Consider the following 21,188-nt stretch of genomic DNA (forward strand, 5'->3'; position numbering starts at 1 on the left):
CAACCACAAAGAAAAGGAGTTTAACAGACTGTACACACAACCCACTCTGCCTGGGTACGGTTTGTAAATGTCAGGCTCTGAAATTGGGTCAATGGTCTTGTTATTTGTAGTCTCTGTAGTCTCTCTTCTTAACTAATTAATAAATGTATACATACTAGGGACTTTGGCCAGATGTTCTCATTATATTTCTTTCTTTGGAAACTCTCCAAGCTCCACCCTGAAGAAATAAAGACCTTTCAAATGGTCTAAGTAAAAGGAAATACACCTTATTTGCAAGGCTTGGTGCAGTGGGGGAAAGAAAGGAAGTCAGAAAAAGGCTTGTGGTGTGGCCAGGGTACAGGGCAGTGCTCAAAAAGGATGTGCTCTGGGGTCACACTGTCTCGTTTGAGCCTCAGCTGTGCCTGTTCCAAACTGAGTGACTTGAGCAAATTATTTCTCAGAGCCTCGTTTACTCCTCTGTAAAACAGGGGCGATAATAATGCTGACCTCATGGTAGTAGCCAGTCCCCAACAACCCCCACCTCCTGCTCTGCGGCTTTGTGTGGTTCCCTCCATAATATCAGGGTTTTCTATGTGACCAATCGAACATTGCAAGGTGGTGGTACGTCACTTCAAGGCTCAATGATGCTAGCTTAAAGCTAGGAAGATAGCTGTCCAGTAGCTGCTAATTTCTCTTCCTCTAAGGGACAGGAAACCTCACTGAGTCCCTGCCTCGGTCATCAGACCAAAGTGGAGTGGACCATCCTAGGGCACACAGGCATCTTGTGTAAAATGTAGTGGACTCATTCTTTGGAAATACATCTAGGGGTTCAAGAAGTGTGAGTTATTTTTCTGAAACTGCCTTTGGTATCTGACTTTGCTCTTAACCATCAACCTCATTGGGAGTCCTTTCCCTTTCAATCTCCCTTCCAAACTTGACACATTCATCCAGGAAGGAGTTTCCAGAGTGGGCTGGACACATGCACACAGCAATCATGTGGGTTCGGGCAGAAAATAGTAAATCTCGAATATTATTTATGTATCTGCTCTGTGTCACAGGCATGACTTCTGAGACATGATCATAAGCAACTATATTCTGTTCTTCTACTGCTGCTGTAACTTCTTTCAGTGGGTAGCATCGCCCCTGTTAAAACCTTCTGCAGGCTCATGACTTTTCTAGACACTCAAGTCACTCAGAGTTCTAGAATCACATTTCACAAATTGCAACCTCAACACAGAAGGTAGAATGTAGCATAAATGAGCGACAGGAAAATGACAGAACTAAAGATTCTCCTATGCCAGGATAAAGTGGGCATGCTGATCTGATGAACAAAACAATGATGATTAGTCAGAAAAGAAGGTAGCCCCCTACCATGCCAACTCAACATTATTAAGATGGCTATTTTATTTATATTCATGGTCATTAACAATGAACCTTGCCCTCGATGTATTTTGTGCCTTTGTTGTTTTAGTCACTAAGTCACGTCTGACTCTTTCGAAACCCCACAGACAGTAGCCTGCCAGGCTCCTAAGTCCATGGGGGTTCTCCAAGCAAGAATACTGGAACGGGTAGCCTTTTCCTCCTCCATCTTCCCAACCCAGGGATCAAACACACTGTCCTGCACTGGCAAGCTGATTCTTTACTACTAAGCCACCTGGAAAGCCCCATTTTGTGCCTTCGATATTTGTTAATTATATTAACACATGTAGAGAAGTTATAAATATTTACTAAAGGTCTATCCTAAATTTTTATTGTTATTAGTAATTTAAAAATTTAGAGTTCCCTGCTTTATGGTTCAATGAAAGACTCACTGCTTCCAGGAAGATGCCCACTGATCTTTCTACTGAATTCTACAGCATTTGCAGACTGGTCCATCTGAGTGCCCTTTAATTAGTCAGTCTCCCACAAGGATCTTCGGTGGTTTCACTTTATCGTCTCCATTTTCCCAATAGGTGTATTAATTTCCCAGGCACAAGCAGGCATCCATGAGGCTTGATTCCCACGAAAGGTGTCTGATGATGCTGCCAAGTTGTGGTCATGCCTGCTGTGAGTGCCCAAGTTTAGGAGTTCGGTGGTGATCTCTCTCCAAGTGAAGACCAAGATGGGGGTTGGGGAAGGTGTGTGTGCATGCTCAGACTGAGCGACTGACTGTCAGTCGTATTTAACTCTCTGCGCCCTGTGGACTGTAGCCCACCAGGCTCCTCTGTCCATGGGATTCTCCAGGCAAGAATCCTGGAGTGGGTTGCCATTTCCTATTCCAGGGGATCTTCCCAACCCAGGGGTCTAAACTGAGTCTCTTAAGTCTCCTGCGTCGGCAGGCAGGCAGATTCTTTACAAGAGCCTCTTGGGAAGCCCTAGGCGGAGGGAGTGAGGAGAAGAAAAATGGAAAAACACGCAAAAGAGTCTGGATGATCTGCTCTGTTTGACTCTTTAAAGATCAGAAAAGGATGGCTTTAAGACTTCCATACATCAAATCTATCACAAAATATCACCTAATTTCTAATTTTATATTATTCTAATGTTCTGCTCAGAAATAAAGAGGAAGTATTTGAGGACTGAGAGATTGAAAAATTCTGGGAACCCAAACCGTCTTAGACAAAGCAATCACCTCCACTTCTAAGAGCAGGGCTTTTGTTCCTGCCTTTCTCTTTTGTTCCTCCCCACCCCAGTACCCTCGCTTTTGTTACTCAGCCCACACCTCCTGAGGACCCACCCTGCTGTTTTGCACTGAGCTGGTGCTTCAAGACAGTTAAGGTAGACTTGGAAGAAGCTTGCCACCTGAATTACTTTGGGAACAGAGGGAGAGAGATGGAAAGAAACAAATGCAAACTAACTGAAGGACAAGCACTATATACAGTTGATTCCCCTTATTTTTAGAAATTACGTTTCATAAAGTTACCTCAAGTACTGAATTAGTGAATCCTGATTCTTGGCTCCCAGGAGAAATACAGTAGGGTCCCGAGAGCCTCGGACCATAACATTTTCATCCGTCAGTCAGTAGGTAAGCTTGCTTTATGCGTGTTTTTGTCTAAAGGCACCTGTACCCCCACAAATACCACACAGCTTCATTCACACTGAACTAACAGCTGTCAGCACTTGAACTGTCCTGAGCCAAGGCCTGAGTGAAGCTAACCTACGTACGTTGCCCGTGGGGCACATCACAGCTTTCTCGTGGATGGGGACACTAGACATCATTCCAGCATGGGCTTGGAGGACGTTTTAAATAGCGAAATCACCAACAGAATGCATGAAAATGTGAAAAATGTGTCATTAAATAGACCACGAAACCAACACGTGTTCACAGAAAAGCAGCAGAAGCAAGAAGGCTGAGCTCAACCTCAGCTGCACAACGTAAATTTCCACAGCTCTGGGCACACACAGATGACCACACGTGTTGATTTGGGGCTAAAACATAAATTCTAGTGAGTAGACAGATTCAGAAACACGAAATCTGCCACTAATGAGGGTTGACTCTGTGTGTGTGTGTGTGTGTGTGTGTGTGTGTGTGTGTGTGTGTAAAACTTGCACTGAGAAAATGTAAGGACCCAAAGAGAAAGGAAGAGACTTTGGGAAAATATTCGTGGAGGAAGCGGGTCGTGAAGAGAGGTGAGAGAAGGGGATGTTCCAGGAACCTAATGAGGACAGCTAAGCGGTGAGGCGTGTCTAGGAGCCAAGAGGAAGCGGCTTGGAAGGGCGGTGGGAACCAGAGGAGGAGGAAGTCCGTGCCTCAGCTTGAGAAGTAACCCAGGCACTTCTGCTGGAGGTGAAAAGCGAGTCAACCATGGGAGCTTACTCGAGTTGCTCAACTCCAAATACTAAGTAAGAGAGGCCTTTTAAAAGAGATGACAAAATGAGAGTTACTTCCTCAAACACAGGTTTGTAGATGCTGAGAAAACTGGGGGGATGGGGGAAGGTCTTTGCTGAACACATATTTCACCAGCAGGTGGTTGGCAAAGCAAGAGAAAATGGGCTCAAAGTCAACCAATAAGAGGCAGAAATACTTTCGAAAGTATGCTTTTGAAAATGCTTTTGAAAACATGACCCTGTAGACACTTGTCAAATCCCACTCATTCTTTAGAACAAAAGGTGGAAGTACCTGTTCTGATGAAATACCACAGGCTACTTCATCGGAAAAGTATAACTAGACCTGGAATCTCTGAGTCAGGAAAAATTCCACTGGAGCTGAACTTTGCAATCAGTCACACCTAGAAAAGAAACAGAAGTGACTGAGGGGACAGTGAAGTATGATCTGATCCAGTACTTGTGATACCAACCACGGTTCTTGGTCTTTTCCAATCAATAGAAATTGGCTAGAGGCCAGACAAGAAATTCAGACAAGGCTTTCGGGCTGGATGGGTGACTTAGCTGGTTTGCACACCCCTTAGGCAGCATTGTATGCAGGGGGTACATTCGCACGACCCATATTTTGCACCCTGATCTTCAGAAATGTCTTTAGATCTTTTGCTCCAGAATTTGCCTCAGTTGTGTGCACAGAGTTAATTTTAGTCCTCTACAGTTTCTTTGTATTTTGTGGCTCAAGGAGAGGTATGTACAGGTGCAAGCTTTGCACTATTGCGGCTAAGGGTCCCACGTTCCAGACTGTCTCACTTGCAAAGAAATCTTTTTCTTGTAACTGGAAAACACCTTCCCCCATGCCTAATCCATGACTCGAGATCCTGGGTTGCCCTAATGACTGATTTTTGGCTTGGTGCAAGGGTCCCACAGGAAGTTTCTGGATAAATGTTGTCCAAACTTAAAAGCAGTACATCAAAACGTAGCTATAATGTGTTCACCAGAGACATGTTCTGGAATTGTCCCAAGCAATATAATTCCCAGAACTGAAAATCACTCTAATATGCATCCATAGTAGAATGGATAAGTAAATCATGGTCTGTCCACACGTGTCATACCACACAACAATGAGAATGTACAACAGTGTGGAGGGTCCACAAATACGAGCTGCAGAAGTCAGGCTCAAGAGGGCCTCTCCTGCATGTTTCCATTTGGCTCAGTGGTAAAGAATACGAGTGCCAATATAGGGGACGCAGGTTTGATCCCTGGGTTGGGAAGAGTCCCTGGAGAGGGGAATGGCAACCCACTCCAGTGTTCTTGCCTGGGAAATCCCATGGACAGAGAAGCCTGGCAGTCCCCAGGGTCCCCAAAGAGTCAGACACGACTTATCAACTGAACAATATATATTGAAATATAAAGAGCTCAACAGTAGAAGGAATGAGTTCTTGCAATCCAGGCAGCAGTTACCCTTGGGGAGTGAGATTTATAGAGGCTGGAAGGGAATTTGACCAGGCATCTAGTGGCGGGGGAGGGGCACGGTGGTCAGGCTCTGGGTCTAATCTAGCTGCTGTTTGCACTGGGTGTGTTCAGTTCCAGCTCAGAGGGTAATGTACTTAATTTCTTAATGGAAATCTAATCGCTTTACAACACTGCTAGTTTCTGCTGTTCAACAAAAACAAGAGCCAACTCTCTGTGTGCACATATCCCTTCTCTCTTGGCCCCCCCTCCCACCCGCCCCAGGCCCCTCTCTGGGCCATCACAGAGCCCTGAGTTATCCCCTCTCTCTTGGCCCCCCCTCCCACCCACCCCTGCCCCCTCTCTGGGCCATCACAGAGCCCTGAGTTATCCCCTCTCTCTTGGCCCCCCCTCCCACCCACCCCAGGCCCCTCTCTGGGCCATCACAGAGCCCTGAGTTATCCCCTCTCTCTTGACCCTCCCTCCCACCCACCCCAGGCCCCTCTCTGGGCCATCACAGAGCCCTGAGTTATCCCTTCTCTCTTGACCCTCCCTCCCACCCACCCCTGCCCCCTCTCTGGGCCATCACAGAGCCCTGAGTTATCCCCTCTCTCTTGACCCTCCCTCCCACCCACCCCAGGCCCCTCTCTGGGCCATCACAGAGCCCTGAGTTATCCCTTCTCTCTTGACCCTCCCTCCCACCCGCCCCCACCCCTCTCTGGGCCATCACAGAGCCCTGAGTTATCCCCTCTCTCTTGGCCCCCCCTCCCACCCACCCCTGCCCCCTCTCTGGGCCATCACAGAGCCCTGAGTTATCCCCTCTCTCTTGGCCCCCCCTCCCACCCGCCCCTGCCCCTCTCTGGGCCATCACAGAGCCCTGAGTTATCCCCTCTCTCTTGGCCCCCCCTCCCACCCACCCCTGCCCCTCTCTGGGCCATCACTTAGCACTGAGTTATCCCCTCTCTCTTGACCCTCCCTCCCGCCCACCCCAGGCCCCTCTCTGGGCCATCACAGAGCCCTGAGTTGACTCCTTGCATTATACAGTGGCTCCCTACTAGCTGTTTATTTTACAGCTGAACTTACAGTGGATGTATGTCAATGCTGCTCAGAGAATAATATACTTACGATAGGTGTGCTTTTAAGAATGGAGCGTTTGCTTCAAGGAAAGTGTTTTTGAAGTGTTTACATTAGCAAGAGGGTGGTAAAGCAAATCACTGCTGGTCACTCACCTAACTCACACAGAGTGGTTCCCGCACCAACAGATCTTAGCCACCTCCCCACAACACCCCCAACACCCCCCACTCCCACCTACAGGATGAGCAACTGCATCTCACAAGATTTCCCAGGTGTTTCATGCGCATATGACAGGCTCAAAAGATACTCTGGGAGTCCGGGAAGTTCATTTGTTGCAAGCAAACACTCTGCGGGGTGATATTGCAGGACAAGGGAGGCCTCAGAAGGCAGGGAGCCCTCTTTGCTCCAGAGTCAACACAGATCAACACCCTGAGCACAAGGATGCCTGGAGCCTTGTACGAATCTCATTCACTCATTCATTTACACAGGTGTTCATTCACACCACAAACATGCTCAGAGAGAGAAAATACACCATCTGGGACTTAAGTAGACAGACAGTAGTACACAAGGTGGGAGGTGCTGTGCTGGGGTGAAGACAGGGTGTGAGGGGAGTATTGACTGGGGGGTTCAGGGCTGTGAACTCCAAGAGGAGGGGTCTTGCCAAGTTTGATTAACACTCGAAATGAATTTCCTTGACTTCCAAAGTATCCTTGGAGCCTGTAACATGCACATGAATCACCTGGGGAATCTTGTGAGGTGCAGATTCTCATCCTGTAGGTGGGAGTGGGGGGTGTTGGGGGTGTTGTGGGGAGGTGGGCTGGTGGCTGAGGTCTGTTGCTGCCGGAACCACTCTGTGTGAGTTAGGTGAGTGACCAGCAGAGAGTCTCCAGCTCCAGCCCAGGCACAGCTTGACAGTCTATCTTGTTCAGGCTGGTCCCTCTGAGGGCACAAGCAGAGAAACAAAAGATGGATCTAGGTGGGAGACCAGCTCCCTGGTGAGGTTCTCCAGACCCTGCCTGCCAGTCAGCCATGTCAGGGCCCTCCTCTGCCCCCCAGGACACTCCCTCCTTCCCCTCCAGTCTGGGTCTGGGCAGGAGTTCAGGGGAATCTCTTTCCCTTGAGGAACCAGTCAATCCTAAACGAAACCAACCCTGAATATTCATTGGAAGGACTGAAGCTGAAGCACCAATACTTTGGCCACTTGATGCAAAGAGCTGACTCAGTGGAAAAGACTTGCTGCTGGGAAAGACTGAGGGCCGAGGAGAAGCAGGCAACAGAGGATGAGATGGTTGGATGGCATCACCGACTCAATGGACAGGAGTTTGCGCAAATGCTGGGAGACAGTGAAGGACAGGGAAGCCTGTCATGCTGCAGTCCGTGGGGTTGCAAAGAGTCTGGACACAACTGAGCAACTGAACAAGAGGAACAGGTGTATGTGATGCCCTTCACATCCTCCCAGTGTGAGAAAATCGAGGAAATGATTTCAGCCACCTTTAGCTCCCAAAAGAAGGGCCCTGCCATGGAGCAATGGAGGTGGGTGGGTTGGAGGTGGAGGGGGCGGGCTGGGGGTGGGGTAGTGGCCTCCAGCTCCAGGGAGAGCAGAGGTCTCCAGCGAGGCGTGTTCAGCAGGGCTGAAGCGGAGCAAGTGGAGGTGAGTCTGCAGGGCTTCAGTGCTAGGGAGCGTCATAGAAACAAAAGTCACGGAAGGCTGTTTCTGGTTCTATTTGCAGATTTGAGTTCTTGTGATAATATATATACATTAAAATATCTACAAATAACCTTTTTGAATAGGTAGAATGTTCACATATATCAAAATTCAAAAGGCTTAACTGGTGGCTCGGAAGGTAAAGAATCTGGCTGCAATGCAGGAGACCTGCGTTCAATCCCTGGGTTGGAAAGACTCCCTGGAGAAGAGAACAGCTATGCACTCCAGTATCTGGCCTGGAGAATTCCACGGACAGAGGAGCCTGGCAGGCTCTGTCATCTCCTGGGAACTCGCAGGCTTTGCGACCATGGGGTCGCAAAGAGTCAGACACGACTGAGCAACTTTCACTTTAACAGGTTACTTGTTTGAAATACCTACCTCTCACCTCTGTTTTTTAGGCACCTCACTTCCCTTCCTCGTAGCAAACCATGCCATGAGTTTTTTGATCCTTCCAGAATATGAGCACATTTTATATTTATTCTCCTTCCCCTTTTATATAAAAAGAGGCAGTCATCCATAATCTTATTCTGTCAGACCCCCGGACCACAACCAACCCCTTATCTTTTCAGTTCTGAACTTTGATTTCAACTGCTTGTGGCCTCTCAGGAACTCCAGTCCCGTCTCTGCCTCTTCATGGTCTCTCACACCTCTTGTGTCTGTTCCCCGCTGTCTTCACTAAACCACACCGAGGCCACATCTACCAAAAAGTAGAGAATATCTAAAGCAGACATTGATGGGAACTTGAAGGCTTTTAAGCAGGGTAGTGAGATGATTATAAAAAAATGCTGCAGCAGAAAACGCTAGGGAGAGGGAAGAAAGCCTATCTTGATCACTTTTCTCAAACTTATGTAAAAGCTCAAAATAAACTGGTAACAAATGGATGGACAAGGGTAAGTATCTGGGGCAAAACTGAAAAACTCATCCAATGCAAACAAGGTGCCTTGGTAAAGACTGAGTTCCCAGGAGATGACAGAAAACCCAAAATAACTGTCTTAAAGCAAAATTTTATTTCTCTCTTAAGGAAAAGAATCTAGTGCACAGGGGCCTTCCATGATCACCAGAGAACTGGCTCCTTCCAGCCCACACTTCCAACTCTGTCTATGATGCAGCTCCCCCACCTTCAAGAAAGGTTCCAACCTCATGATGCAACATGACAGACTGCTAGCCATCAAGTTTGCATTCTACATAAGGGAATTTAAAAAGTGTTTTTTAAAAAGTCTCCGTTAAGGACACTTCCTAAAAGTCATAATTGACAGTTCTGCCAGAACTTAGTTACATGGCCATGACTTCAAAGAAGGCTGGAAAATGCAGTCTTCTGAGAGGCCATGTGTCCATCTAAACATTGAGGGTTTTACTACTTAAAGATGAAAAGAAATATATATATTGGGGAATGGTTAATGTTCTCTATGCGTCAGATGTATAATCTTGAGAGGAAAGAAGCAAGGCAAACTGCTAAGGAGCGTGTATTCTACTCCCAGAATTGTTCTTTCCAGTACTTTGGCCACCTGATGCAAAGAGCTGACTCATTGCAAAAGACCCTGACTCTGGGAAAGATTGAGGGTGAGAGAAGAGGATGGCAGAGGATGAGATGGTTAGATAGCATCACTGACTCAATGGACATGAGTGTGAGCAAACTCAGGGAGATAGTGAAGGACAGGGAAGCCTGGCATGCTATAGTGCATGTGGTCCCAATGTAGCAACTTAACAACACCAGGTAGAGGCATAGAGCAGTAGAGCTGAAATACCTACTGTTCACAATGCGCTGTGAGTGTATGTGCATTTCTTTGCATAGCACTTTACATAAATCATCTCTTTCATCCTTAGTAAAATCTCCTTTGGATGGGAGTTTGGGATTAGCAGAGGCAAACCATTACATGTAAGATGGATACACAACAAAGTCCTACTGTTTAGCACAGGGAACTGTATCCAATATCCTGTGACAAATCATAATGGAAAAGAATATGAAAAAAAAAATATATATATACACACACACACACACACACACATATATACATATATATGTGTGTGTGTATACATATAACCGAGTCACTTTGCTGTACAGAAGAAATTAACACAACATTGTTAATCAACTGTCAGTTGTTCAGTTCAGTCACTCAGTCGTGTCCGACTCTTTGCAACCCCATGAACCGCAGCATGCCAGGCCTCCCTGTCCATCACCAACTCCCAGAGTTTACCCAAACCCATGTCCATCAAGTCGGTGATGCCATCCAGCCATCTCATCCTCTGTCGTCCCCTTTTCCTCCTGCCCTCAATCTTTCCCAGCACCAGGGTCTTTTCAAATGAGTCAGAAACTCCAAAGTACTGGAGTTTCAGCTTCAGCATCAGTCCTTCCTATGAACACCCAGGACTGATCTCCTTTAGGATGGACTGGTTGGATCTCCTTGCAGTCCAAGGGACTCTCAAGAGTCTTCTCCAACACCACAGTTCAAAAGCATCAATTCTTCGGTGCTCAGCTTTCTTTATAGTCCAACTCTCTCATCCATACATGACCACTGGAAAAACCATAGCCTTGACTAGATGGACCTTTGTTGGCAAAGTAACGTCTCTGCTTTTTAATATGCTATCTAGGTTGGTCATAACTTTCCTTCCAAGGAGTAAGGGTCTTTATATTTCATGGCTGCAGTCACTATCTGCAGTGATTTTGGAGGCCCCCAAAATAAAGTCAGCCACTGTTTCCACTGTTTCCCCATCTATTTGCCATGAAGTGATGGGACCAGATGATTTCAATAAAATTAAAAAATATAAAATTAGGGCTTCCCTGGTGGTTCAGGGATTAAGAATCTGCCTTGCAATGCAAGCGATACTGATACAATCCCTGATCTGGGAAGACCCCACATGCTATAGAGCAACTAAGCCCAGGTGCCACAACGATTGAGCTTGTGCTCTAGAGCCTGGGAGCCACAATTACTGAAGTCTCCTTGCTTGGAGCCTGTGCTGTGCAACAAGAGAAACCTGGACACTGCAACGAACAGCAGCTCCTGCTCACGGCAACTGGAGAAAGCGTGCCTGCAGCAACAAACACCTCCCACAGTCAAAAAATAAAATAAATCTTAAAAAAAAAAAATATATATATATATATATAGTGTAAACCTCCTGTTGCATATACACCTTCATAGTATTCTTATTTTAGAAAAGCAATGGAAAGCTCCATTTAAAAAACTCAATCCACCATTAGATATGAATGACACTCCTATTTGTGATTGCTATTATTGTACACTTTATATTTGGGTGTCTGTGGTATCATAGAAAACAATTCCTGTTGTATATTTGTCTTTTGATTAATCTATTAATATGTTTGAGGGATTCATGTGGTTGTCTGTGGATATCTCTTCTTGAACACAGAGGCATAAACTCTGTGGGTTCCTGGTGATTAATAATGGAAGATGATGATATTGACATTCTCTTAGTAAAACAAACTATACTTTTTCCACTATGAAGATAATCTGATTGTATATTCTTTTGCTAAATCGATTCTAGTGCATCATATTTGTTACCCTAGATTTGCTGACACCAGGAACACTTCTTAGGTCTCAAAACGCATTTGCAAATGCCAATCATGTTATGGATTCTTAGGCTCTATGGAGTTAGGATTTACGCATGTGTAAGGTATTGGATTTCATAGCTTGAAATGGTTTCATTTTGTTCTCCTTTGGCTTGCAGGGGCCAACACAAAGATACCCTACTGAAAAGCTTACTGAAAATTTAATTGCTAGATTACTTTGATACAGAACAGAGAGATGTAGTGCTCTCCAACTGCTCAATTCAGCTTCTCTAGAAATCCTTTCACCTTTAAACACGTTAAAGTTTCCCTCTCTCTAAAGACAAAACGTTTTCTCAGCACCACACTCCCATGCTCCTCCTATTCCTCATTTTCCTTCCCTTCTCACATTGGCCACAGGTCTTGAGAGAGCAACCTCTGTTCTATTTCCCATCTACTCTTTTTATTGTTCAATTGCTGCTCTCTGTCATCCACCTTCAACTAAACCACAGAAGTCAACAAAACCACCATCTTCCCACCTCCATCCCATTGCCAAATTCAAGGAAGACTTTTTACTTCTTATTGTAATGGCCCTCTAGACTGTATTTGACATTGCTGGTTGGTTCTTTTTAGTTTATTTCATGAGTTCTTTTACTCTAGCACCACCATCCCTCACCTTTTAAAAAATACGACTTTATTGAAGTATAATTGACAAATAAAATGTTAAGATATTGAAAGTGTGCGCGTGGTGATTTGGTATACATATACACTGTGAAAGGATTCCTTCCATCCTCTAGCTTTTGTTCTTAAATTCTAGCATGCTCCAAACTTTCCAGCTGTTTTCACTGCTCTTTTTGCACATGATCCCTGGGCTGAGTTTACTCACTGTCATAGTTTCACTCACCACATGAGGAGACTCTCATATCTACCTGAACCTTCCCCGAAATGTTTCAAGGATGTCTCCACTCCCATACATTCTCAAACTCCATTTGTCCCAAGTTAAACTCAGATCTTTCCCACCTAAGTCTCTCATTTTCACATAGTCTCTTCTGGTTGATGACTACCCAACTGCTGAAGCCAAAAATCTGACAAATCATCTTAGCCTCCTTCTTAATGTGACACCACTTATGTCTTAAGTATTCCTCCCATTCTTTCTTCTCTATCTCTACTAATTAGATACTTTTGTCAGGCCCCCAGTATCTTCTTCCTGGACTATTTATTTTAGCAGCGGAAGTGAAGTGAAAGTCACTCAGTGGTGTCCCACGTTTTGTGACCCCATGGACTGTGCCCTGCCAGGCTCCTCTGTCTATTGGATTCTCCAGGCAAGAACACTGGAGTGGGTTGCCATGCCCTTCTCCAGGGGATCTTCCTGACCCAGGGATTGAACCCAGGTCTCCCACATCGCGGGCAGATTCTTTTACCATCTGAGCGACCAGGGAAGCCTGGCAGTCTCCAAATCTCCTGACTCTGCTTTTGATACTTCACACCCATTTTCTGGGGTTTCCCTGGTGGCTCTGACTGTAAGGACTCTACCTGAGATGCAGGAGGTTCAGGTTCGATCCCTGGGTAGGGAAGATCCCCTGTCGAAGGGCATGGCAACGCACTCCAGGATTCTTACCTGGAGAATCCCATGGACAGAGGAGTCTGAAGGCTACAGTCCATGGGGCCGTAGAGAGTCAGATAGGATACTAACACACAGTCATTCTCTGAATGCTACTAGTGTTCCTTTGATAACTTGAGTCTGACCATGTAATTCCCTTGCTTAAACTTTCTCTATGAGTACCCCGTTCATGCATTCAAGATTAAAGGTCCAGCTGTTTAAAGTCCATTGAGACACATCCTTCTCCAATGTTGCCAGTTTCAACTCTGAGGTTCCATTTTTCAGGCAAGTCATCCTTCGACCTCTCCTCACGTCCAGTATGTCCCAGTTCTGTATCCCGCTTGCGCCCACTGCACACTCTTATCATAGAATTCTCATTACAGTACACTGAGGTAATCGTTCTAAGTTTCAAAGATGAGAATGTGGTTTATTTTCACTTTGATCTCTAGGGCCTGGAAATGTACATACTGGGTTGCCAGCATGGAAAGCAGACACAAAACGGTTTTAAAATATAAACCTTGATGTTGACTCTTTCACAGTAGCTTTTGAAATGTTTGCATGAACCCTGAAAGAAAAAAAAAAATCTCTCTCGCCTCCCCGTCGGGGAATCGAACCCCGGTCTCCCGCGTGACAGGCGGGGATACTCACCACTATACTAACGAGGAGTTACACGAGCAAGCGTCTTCTGACAGTTCTCTTATCTCTTTTGACCCCGCCCCTCTCACAGCCCACAATCATCAATAGGCCTGACATTCCTTCCACTGCTATTGCAATTTTCATCGAAGTTGAATGGAGCTAAAATAGAAGCGTTCACTTATTTCCATCTGCTTACCCTTCCTCTAACTTCCATTTCCCTCCTTTCCCCCCTTCTCTGAGCAATATCGATCCACTTCTACACCCCTCGACACACATACACACTCCCAGAGAGCAAAGCGCACGCCTTGTCGCACTGCACCATGGGACTTGTAGTTCCATCAATGCCGCACCGTACTCTTTGCTGACTTCAAAGAACTTCCTTTCCCGGCGGACGCCGCGAATTCCTCCTCCTCTCTTTACCTCACACCCCCTTTCTTTCGCGCTCAGTGGAGTAGCCTGGTTGCTGAGAGCTGGGGTGCAGAGCGTGTGCATCGGGACTCCTCACAGCCATGCCCGAGGTCGTGGATTCGTGCTCCTTGGCTTCCCCGGCGTCCGTCTGCCAGACCAAGCACCTGCACCTGCGTTGCGGCATCGACTTTGCTCGCCGGGTACTGACCGGGACCGCCGCGCTCACCGTGCAGTCCCAGGAGGACAATCTGCGCAGCCTGGTACGGTGGGACCTGCTCCCGGGTGCCCGCTTCTCCCTGGCCACCCGTCTTCCGTTTCTCACCCCGCTGCAGCCCCTTCCCGGTGCCGGCCCCGCCTGCTTCGCGCATCCGTAGGTGCTCCTCCGCAGCCCACAGCCCTGTTCCGCAGCCCACAGCCCTGTTCCGCAGCTCCTCTTCAGCCTCCGCTCATTTCTCAGTGCCCCCGTCTTCAGCCCCCCACGCATCCCGTATCGATGCCTCCCAACCCAACTGGAGTCTCTGCATTCCTTCTTTACCCACTATGTGTACCTGCCTTCTCCTCCACTCCTTTCCCCAAAGCCTCCTTCGCAGTTCCTGGACACATCCTGGTGCCCATTCCACCCAGCGCTTAAGTTTCGTCTTAGCAGGAATTCTCCTTTCCCCGCTAATCCTAGCTCCCAGCGCTAAAGCCGCCCCCTGTGGTCGCCTCATTTCCTCGGCCTGCCGCCCAGAACTCCCTCCTTAGGCCCCAGAATTCTTCCAGTCCCCGGCACACTTTGCTCAGTCCACACTCTCAGCTGTCTCAGGCCCTCTGTCCTGCGGGTTCTCAGCCCCACCTCTCCCTCCCAGGCCCCTTTATTTCAACCTGCGGGTCTACAGGATGTGACCGACCACCATCTCCCTGCCAGTTCTAAAACCCCTCAGAACCCCGAGTCCTGCTGTAATACTTTCAGTCTCTGCTTTATAACGCCAGGTGCAGCTGTCTCCGGATTCATGGTTCTTCCTACCTTTGCTTCTTATCACTCCTCTGAGAAAAATTTAAGGAGGGGGGGACATTCAAGCTTTATAAGGATGTCTCAATACAATTGATTAATAGTTGGTTCCCAGCAGCAAGTAATACTGCACTTTCTTAGGAAATAAGGACTTCTCTAAGCTGTCTAGCCACCAGAATGATGGAAAACGTGTTTAGTTTTGTGTAGTGTTATTATTTTATCTGTACAACATAGCCTATTTTCAGTGTTCTTACTCAAGCTGTCTGATAGTATTTGAATTTCCAAGATAAGGATTTTTACAAATAAAAGGAACAAGAAAACTAGCCACATATATTGCATAGTGTGGTGTTAGCCACTACATACAGCCCAGCAATAAGCAACAGAGAAGGTATGTCTGCTTGATAGGGGGAAATCAGTGGAATCCACTGATTGGGCGTATTAGTAAGTTTAAATAAGAGTTGGTGGCTTTTATGACCTTTGCCTGCTTGAGTAATAGACCTGTATTTTTGAGTTCATTGATATGAACCCATAAAGCACCTACCTTTCTTACTTTGTTACGTAACATTTTCCTAGACTAATTCTGGTTTGAAAAATCGGTGGACTCCTCTATGTATTGATTTGTAGTCCCCAGAAGTATTATAAGGAAATAAATAAATCAAAGTACTATAAGCAAGATCACAACTATTTCCTTATAGGCTGCACTTTGTCTGCTTGAAATGCCAGGCTGTCATTATTATTGCAGACAACTTTGCCCAGGCAGGATTGGCTGAACTGAAGTCCTCTTTGAATGCAATCTCTCCTTTTAGTAAAAGAAAGTGAATTTTGATAGTTTGTCACTGCTTAATATGACCTTGCAATCCTATTTATAAAAATTAAACCTTTACCTCTGTTCCATGAGTAAGCTAGAGTTAGGATGCTTAAATTTTACGTCTGTTCAAATAAATGAAAAAAAATAAAATAAAAGTTGACTACAGTAAAAAACAAACAAACAAAGTTCCAGTCTAAAAAACCTGCCTGTTTTTTTGCATTGTGCAAATCTCAAGAGAAGATTTTTAAATTGCTAATTCCAACTAGCCAATTATCCAGTTTCCTTTGTTTTTCCTTCTTATTTCTATTTTTGATCAATTGCTTAATAACATTTATCAGTGAAATTTGAAGGGGAATTTCTTAAGTAATTTGGGGGTGCTAGCTGAGGTTAGGACTTGAGATACACAGCTTAAACATTGCATTTCCTGTTTTCTCTTGGTCCAGGACTTGTTTCGTGCATTAATTGGCACCTACTGTTTCTCTGGCACTGTGTTAAACCGTGGGAATGCAAGCCTAAGTAACATTCTTTTTCTTTTGAAGAGCCCTCAGTCTAATGGGTAAAACAAATCCTTGTAATGTGGCACAGTCTGTGCTGCTGGAGAGCTGGGCCAGCTGCTGTAACAGACACAGAGGATACAGAAAAGGTGTCACAGAAAAATGGTTAAAACAGTCTTCTGATTCAGAACAGATTTGAAAAGTTTAGGGAATACAGAAAATAGAATATGTTCCCCTGGAAATGACCCAAATGATTCACCCTTATGGATAGTGAAGTGAAAGTCACTCAGTCATGTTCGACTCTTTGTGACCCTATGGACTGCATAGTCCATGGAATTCTCCAGGCCAGAATACTGGAGTGGGTAGCCTTTCCCTTCTCCAGGGGATCTTCCCAACTCAGGGATCGAACCCAGGTCTCCCATATTGCAGGCGGATTCTTTACCAGCTGAGCCATCAGGGAAACCCTTATGGTTATAAAAATAGTGTAAACATAAGTAGTTTATATACATAAGATACTCCCATTCAGTTTTTACAACAAATCAGATATTCAGAAACAAGTACTGGAATATGAGCAGAGGAGTACCTTTATTGTTCTTAAGCTACAAAATCCAGTATTTCTGAATATGCAAGAGTGGGAAGATATCAATTTAGAGTAAGGGCAACCACTGAGGGACTCCCCAAAAAAGAGAGAGTACTCCAAAAGAAATAATAATTGCCCATTGGAAGGAAAACTGATGGTACTCATAGTAAATTTGGCTGCTCTTAAAAAACAAAGAAAAAGAAAGAGAAAAGATAATAAAACCAGGATGGAAATTTCTTCCCAGCCAAAAACGTAAGAATAAAATTGTTGAAATTTCCTCAACTTATCACCCAGTTAACTGATCCAAAAAAGAGGTGACTGGAAAGTGACTGTTTCTTGGCAGTCTAATTCCCCATGCTATTCTAGGCCAGATTTCAAGGGAAAGATGTCAGAGGTAGGAAGGTTAGATAGTGAGCAGTTCTGAAAGTTCAGGACCTGACCTAGGGTGGTGGTAGGAGGAAAAAAAAAAGTATGAGGACAGTGTGAATGAAAAATTTGTTAATTGGCTATGCAGGATTGGGGAGTGGGACCAATTGTGGATTATTTGAATGTTTCGAACCTTAGGTAAGTTGAGGAGTTCCATCAGCGGAATAGAGAGAGAGCAAACTTAGGGTACAGAAGGGTGGCTTTGTTTTTAAAATCTTCAGAAGCCTATCAAATATGAGATGCTATTTCCCATGGAAATGTTAACCAGGCAGTTAGAAATACCTGCTGAAGTCCTGGGGAGGGGAGGCAGCTGCGAAAGATGGGTAGTCACCTGCACAGGGGTTCCAGCTGAAGATGTGAGAATGAGCAAGAACTAGGGATTGAAGAATGTGGCAAGTAAACTGAAAGCCCAAGGCTGGTGCATGGGGACATATCTAGATTTTGTAGTTAGAAAGGAGGGGGAGGAAGAAAGCACTAGACAAAGAGGAGAATCATTGATGTGTGAGGTCAAAGCAGCTAAGGAAAGGGCTTCAAACAGATGGTACGGTCCACTGGCGCCATTAGCAGCAGAGATCCAGGTTACTGAACAGGAAAGAGCTGTTGCCCAGGACTGCCCTTTCTGTGGCACAGAAACTAGAAGTCAGATTGAAGAGGAGAAAGGGAGGATAGATTGATGAGGAAGTGGAAACAGCAGCCATAGATAACCCTTGGAATTGAAGGAAGGAAGGAGAAAAGTAGAATAGTTATCAGAGGGGGCAGAAGGATTGAGTGAAGTTTTAAAATTAATATGGGAAGCTGGTTTAAGTTGTTTGGAAACAGGCTTGTGGCATAGGAAGGTTCTAGATATTAGAACAAGAGATTAGTTGAGAGATAATGAAAAGGTATGGGTTCTAGGGCTTAGACAGAGGAATATTGGGATGGAAAATCCTCAGACACTTGTTGTCACTCCCTTCCTGCCCAAAGCAGGTAATCTGCCTGGCAAGTAGATATGTAGTCCCAATCTCCCAGTAACAGGAGTCCCCAACTTCTGGGGTCTGATGCCTGATAATCTGAGGTGGAGCTGATGTAACAATAAGAAAGTACACAATAAATGTAACATACATGAATCATCCTGAAACCATCCCCCCCAATCCCCCTGGTTCATGGAAAAATTGTCTTCTGTGAAACCAGTCCCTGGTGCCAGGATGGGGACCACTGCTCTGTAGGGCCATTTGGTCAGAGTTGCCGTAACCAGGTTGGACTTTCTCTAGATACACATCTAATGATACAATTTAGTGTGATACAGTCTAGTGATACATCTAGTGTACACGTCTCTAGATGTACGTCTAGTGATGTACAGTCTGCTTATTTGCCTAATAAGCACCAAGATTTGTTTTAATTTTGGGGTCTATGAAAGTAGTACAGAGCAGTAGGACTATATGAATTCTAGGAAGAAATACAAGGTAATGTATATTGAGGAGTCATGATGAAAGAACAAGTTATAGATAAGCTTTTTCAAAGTAGAGAAGTTAAGTTTTAGGAGATAGAAGCAAAGGCATTTTCATTTAGATCTGACTTTTACTTAATGCCAGGGCTTCCCTGGTAGCTCAGATGGTAGAGGGGAAGTTTAGAGAACGTGGATTGGGACCTATGCTAACTGTCAACTCCTTTATTTCCTATCTTTCACTCTGTATCTTACTGTCTTAAAGCAACTAGTTCTAAACTGAAATTGTAGTAAGACTGTAACTAACATTTAGTTTTTTCCAGTGCATAAAACAATTTTCTCATCATCTAAAAATACTGATTTATTTCTAGATTCTGGATACAAAGGACCTCACAATAGAAAAAGTGGTTATCAATGGACAAGAAGTCAAATATACTCTTGGAGAAAGACAAAGTTACAAAGGATCACCAATGGAAATCTCTCTTCCTATTGCTCTGTGCAAGTATGGATATTCTCATCTTTCTCTTTTATGGCCAAATAAGGGGAATATATATTTTCATTTTAGTTTTTTATTTCATTTCCTATTTTTAGTTTGTGTGTATGTAGTAATTGGTACACTCCTCCTACCAATCTGCTGTTCAGATCGAAGCTTATATTGAAAATTATATATTCCTAAGATACTAAAGAAATTCACTGTATAAAATACTCAAAAATAGGACTTGATAACTGTTACTTCTTCACTCATCATGTTAGTGATACCTAGAGTGATGGTGGGAATGCCTTAAGGAAGCATTTCAGGGTCACCTGGGAAGCTCTTATAAGCTGTGTGTTTTTCACCTGCTCGCCAGAGGCTGCCCAGTTTTATTAATGGAATAACAATGACAAACACATAACCATTTCTATGTACTAATCTTGGGATAAGTGCTGTAGACGTATTCTTTCTTCTCATCCCTATAGTAACCCTTTGTGGCATGATCTACATTTTACGAAGGGTTATGTAAGGATTTGGGCTTCCCAGGTGGCCCTACTGGGAAGGAACGCCTGCTAATGCAGGAGATGTAAGAGATGCAGGTTCGATCCCTGGGATGAAAAGACCCCCTGGAGGAGGGCATGGCCACCCACTCCAGTATTCTTGCTTGGAGAATCCCATGGACAGAGGAGCCTGGTGGGCTATAGTCCATGGGGTCACAAAGGGACATGACTGAAGTAACTTAGCTCGCATGCACTGTAAGGATTAAAGAGTACATCTGCAGCGCTTATCCCGAGATTAGTATGTAGACTTGGTTAGGTGAAATGGTTATGTGTTTGTCATTGTTATTCGATTAATACAAGTGACAAATGAGGAAAGGGAACCTCAGAGAGAAGGTAACTTGTTCAAGAAAGTTAGCCAGAGCTGTCCTATTGGGAGTATATCCCACTCCTTGGTATGGTGGGGAGGGAATAAATGGTGGAAAACCATTGGCCTAGAACAAAGTCAGTCTAGTCCCACCTTGCAGCAGCCAGTGTTCTCTTATCTTCTCTTCCCATTTAAGAAAAAAAAGGAAACGCACGTAATTTGTGAGGTATGTCATTAACCATATTCCACAGATGAAGCAGCTGTGGCATAGGAAGGTCAAATAATTTGCTGAAGTTCACAGCACAGCCAAGTTCACAGTCAGTGGCAGAGTCAGGACTCAAGCTCCGCCACTGGTCTTCAGGGCTCTTGCTGTTTCCTCGTTAACAATGCTGTTCAATCTATCTGGGTGAAGGACCCAGTTTTTGTTAGTTCCAGTCCACCACAAGCTAATACTTTTGTAAAGTGCAATAAAAACTAATTACTAGGATGAAGAGATTAAATACAAACACATATGGTCTTATCATAGGTTTAACAGACATGAACATTCACTCTCGAGTTCTTGACTTAACTCTTCGGGTCACAGTTTGCAAGCTAGCACGGCCCTGTGTGGTGCTCGGCCACCCTGCAGTGGGCATCAGCATTCCAAAGTCATTTCTTCTGCCTCCCCACTACTGTAAAAGCTTACCTGGTGTCACAGAAAGAAAGCTGGGGTATTACCTAATATTAGTAATAGGTAATATTACCTAATATTAGTTAATTACCTAATAGGTAATATTAATATTACCTAATATTAGTTCCTCTTACATCTTCATAAGCAGTTACCATGTAGAAAAAAAGACTCACAGGCTGACATTCAGGTAAGAACGTGCAAGGCCAACATTCCTAGAACTTACTCTCAAGCAGTAACGAGACCTCATAAAATTCTGTTTATGTTATTTGGTGCATATCATGTTATTTATGTATTATGAATTAAAATTTTAGT

General features: G+C 44.8%; 1 protein-coding gene and 1 non-coding gene across 2 annotated transcripts in view; one reads left to right on the plus strand and one right to left on the minus strand.

The window, feature by feature from the left end:
• Positions 1–13,697: 13,697 nt before the first annotated feature.
• TRNAD-GUC (transfer RNA aspartic acid (anticodon GUC)) lies at positions 13,698–13,769 on the minus strand. Its single transcript has one exon. It is a non-coding gene; the product is annotated as a tRNA-Asp (tRNA).
• Positions 13,770–14,173: 404 nt separating this feature from the next.
• The window catches only part of LTA4H (leukotriene A4 hydrolase), a 40,640-nt gene continuing 33,625 nt past the window's right edge, over positions 14,174–21,188 (plus strand). Inside the window, exons 1-2 of the mRNA XM_020900630.2 lie at positions 14,174–14,408; positions 19,242–19,372. Of these exons, the coding sequence (XP_020756289.2) occupies positions 14,250–14,408; positions 19,242–19,372 (290 nt within the window). The 5' untranslated portion in view covers positions 14,174–14,249. The remainder of the gene's footprint in view (positions 14,409–19,241; positions 19,373–21,188) is intronic.

Source organism: Odocoileus virginianus, chromosome 23, assembly GCF_023699985.2.
Source record: "Odocoileus virginianus isolate 20LAN1187 ecotype Illinois chromosome 23, Ovbor_1.2, whole genome shotgun sequence".
Classification (NCBI taxonomy): Eukaryota; Metazoa; Chordata; class Mammalia; order Artiodactyla; family Cervidae; genus Odocoileus; species Odocoileus virginianus.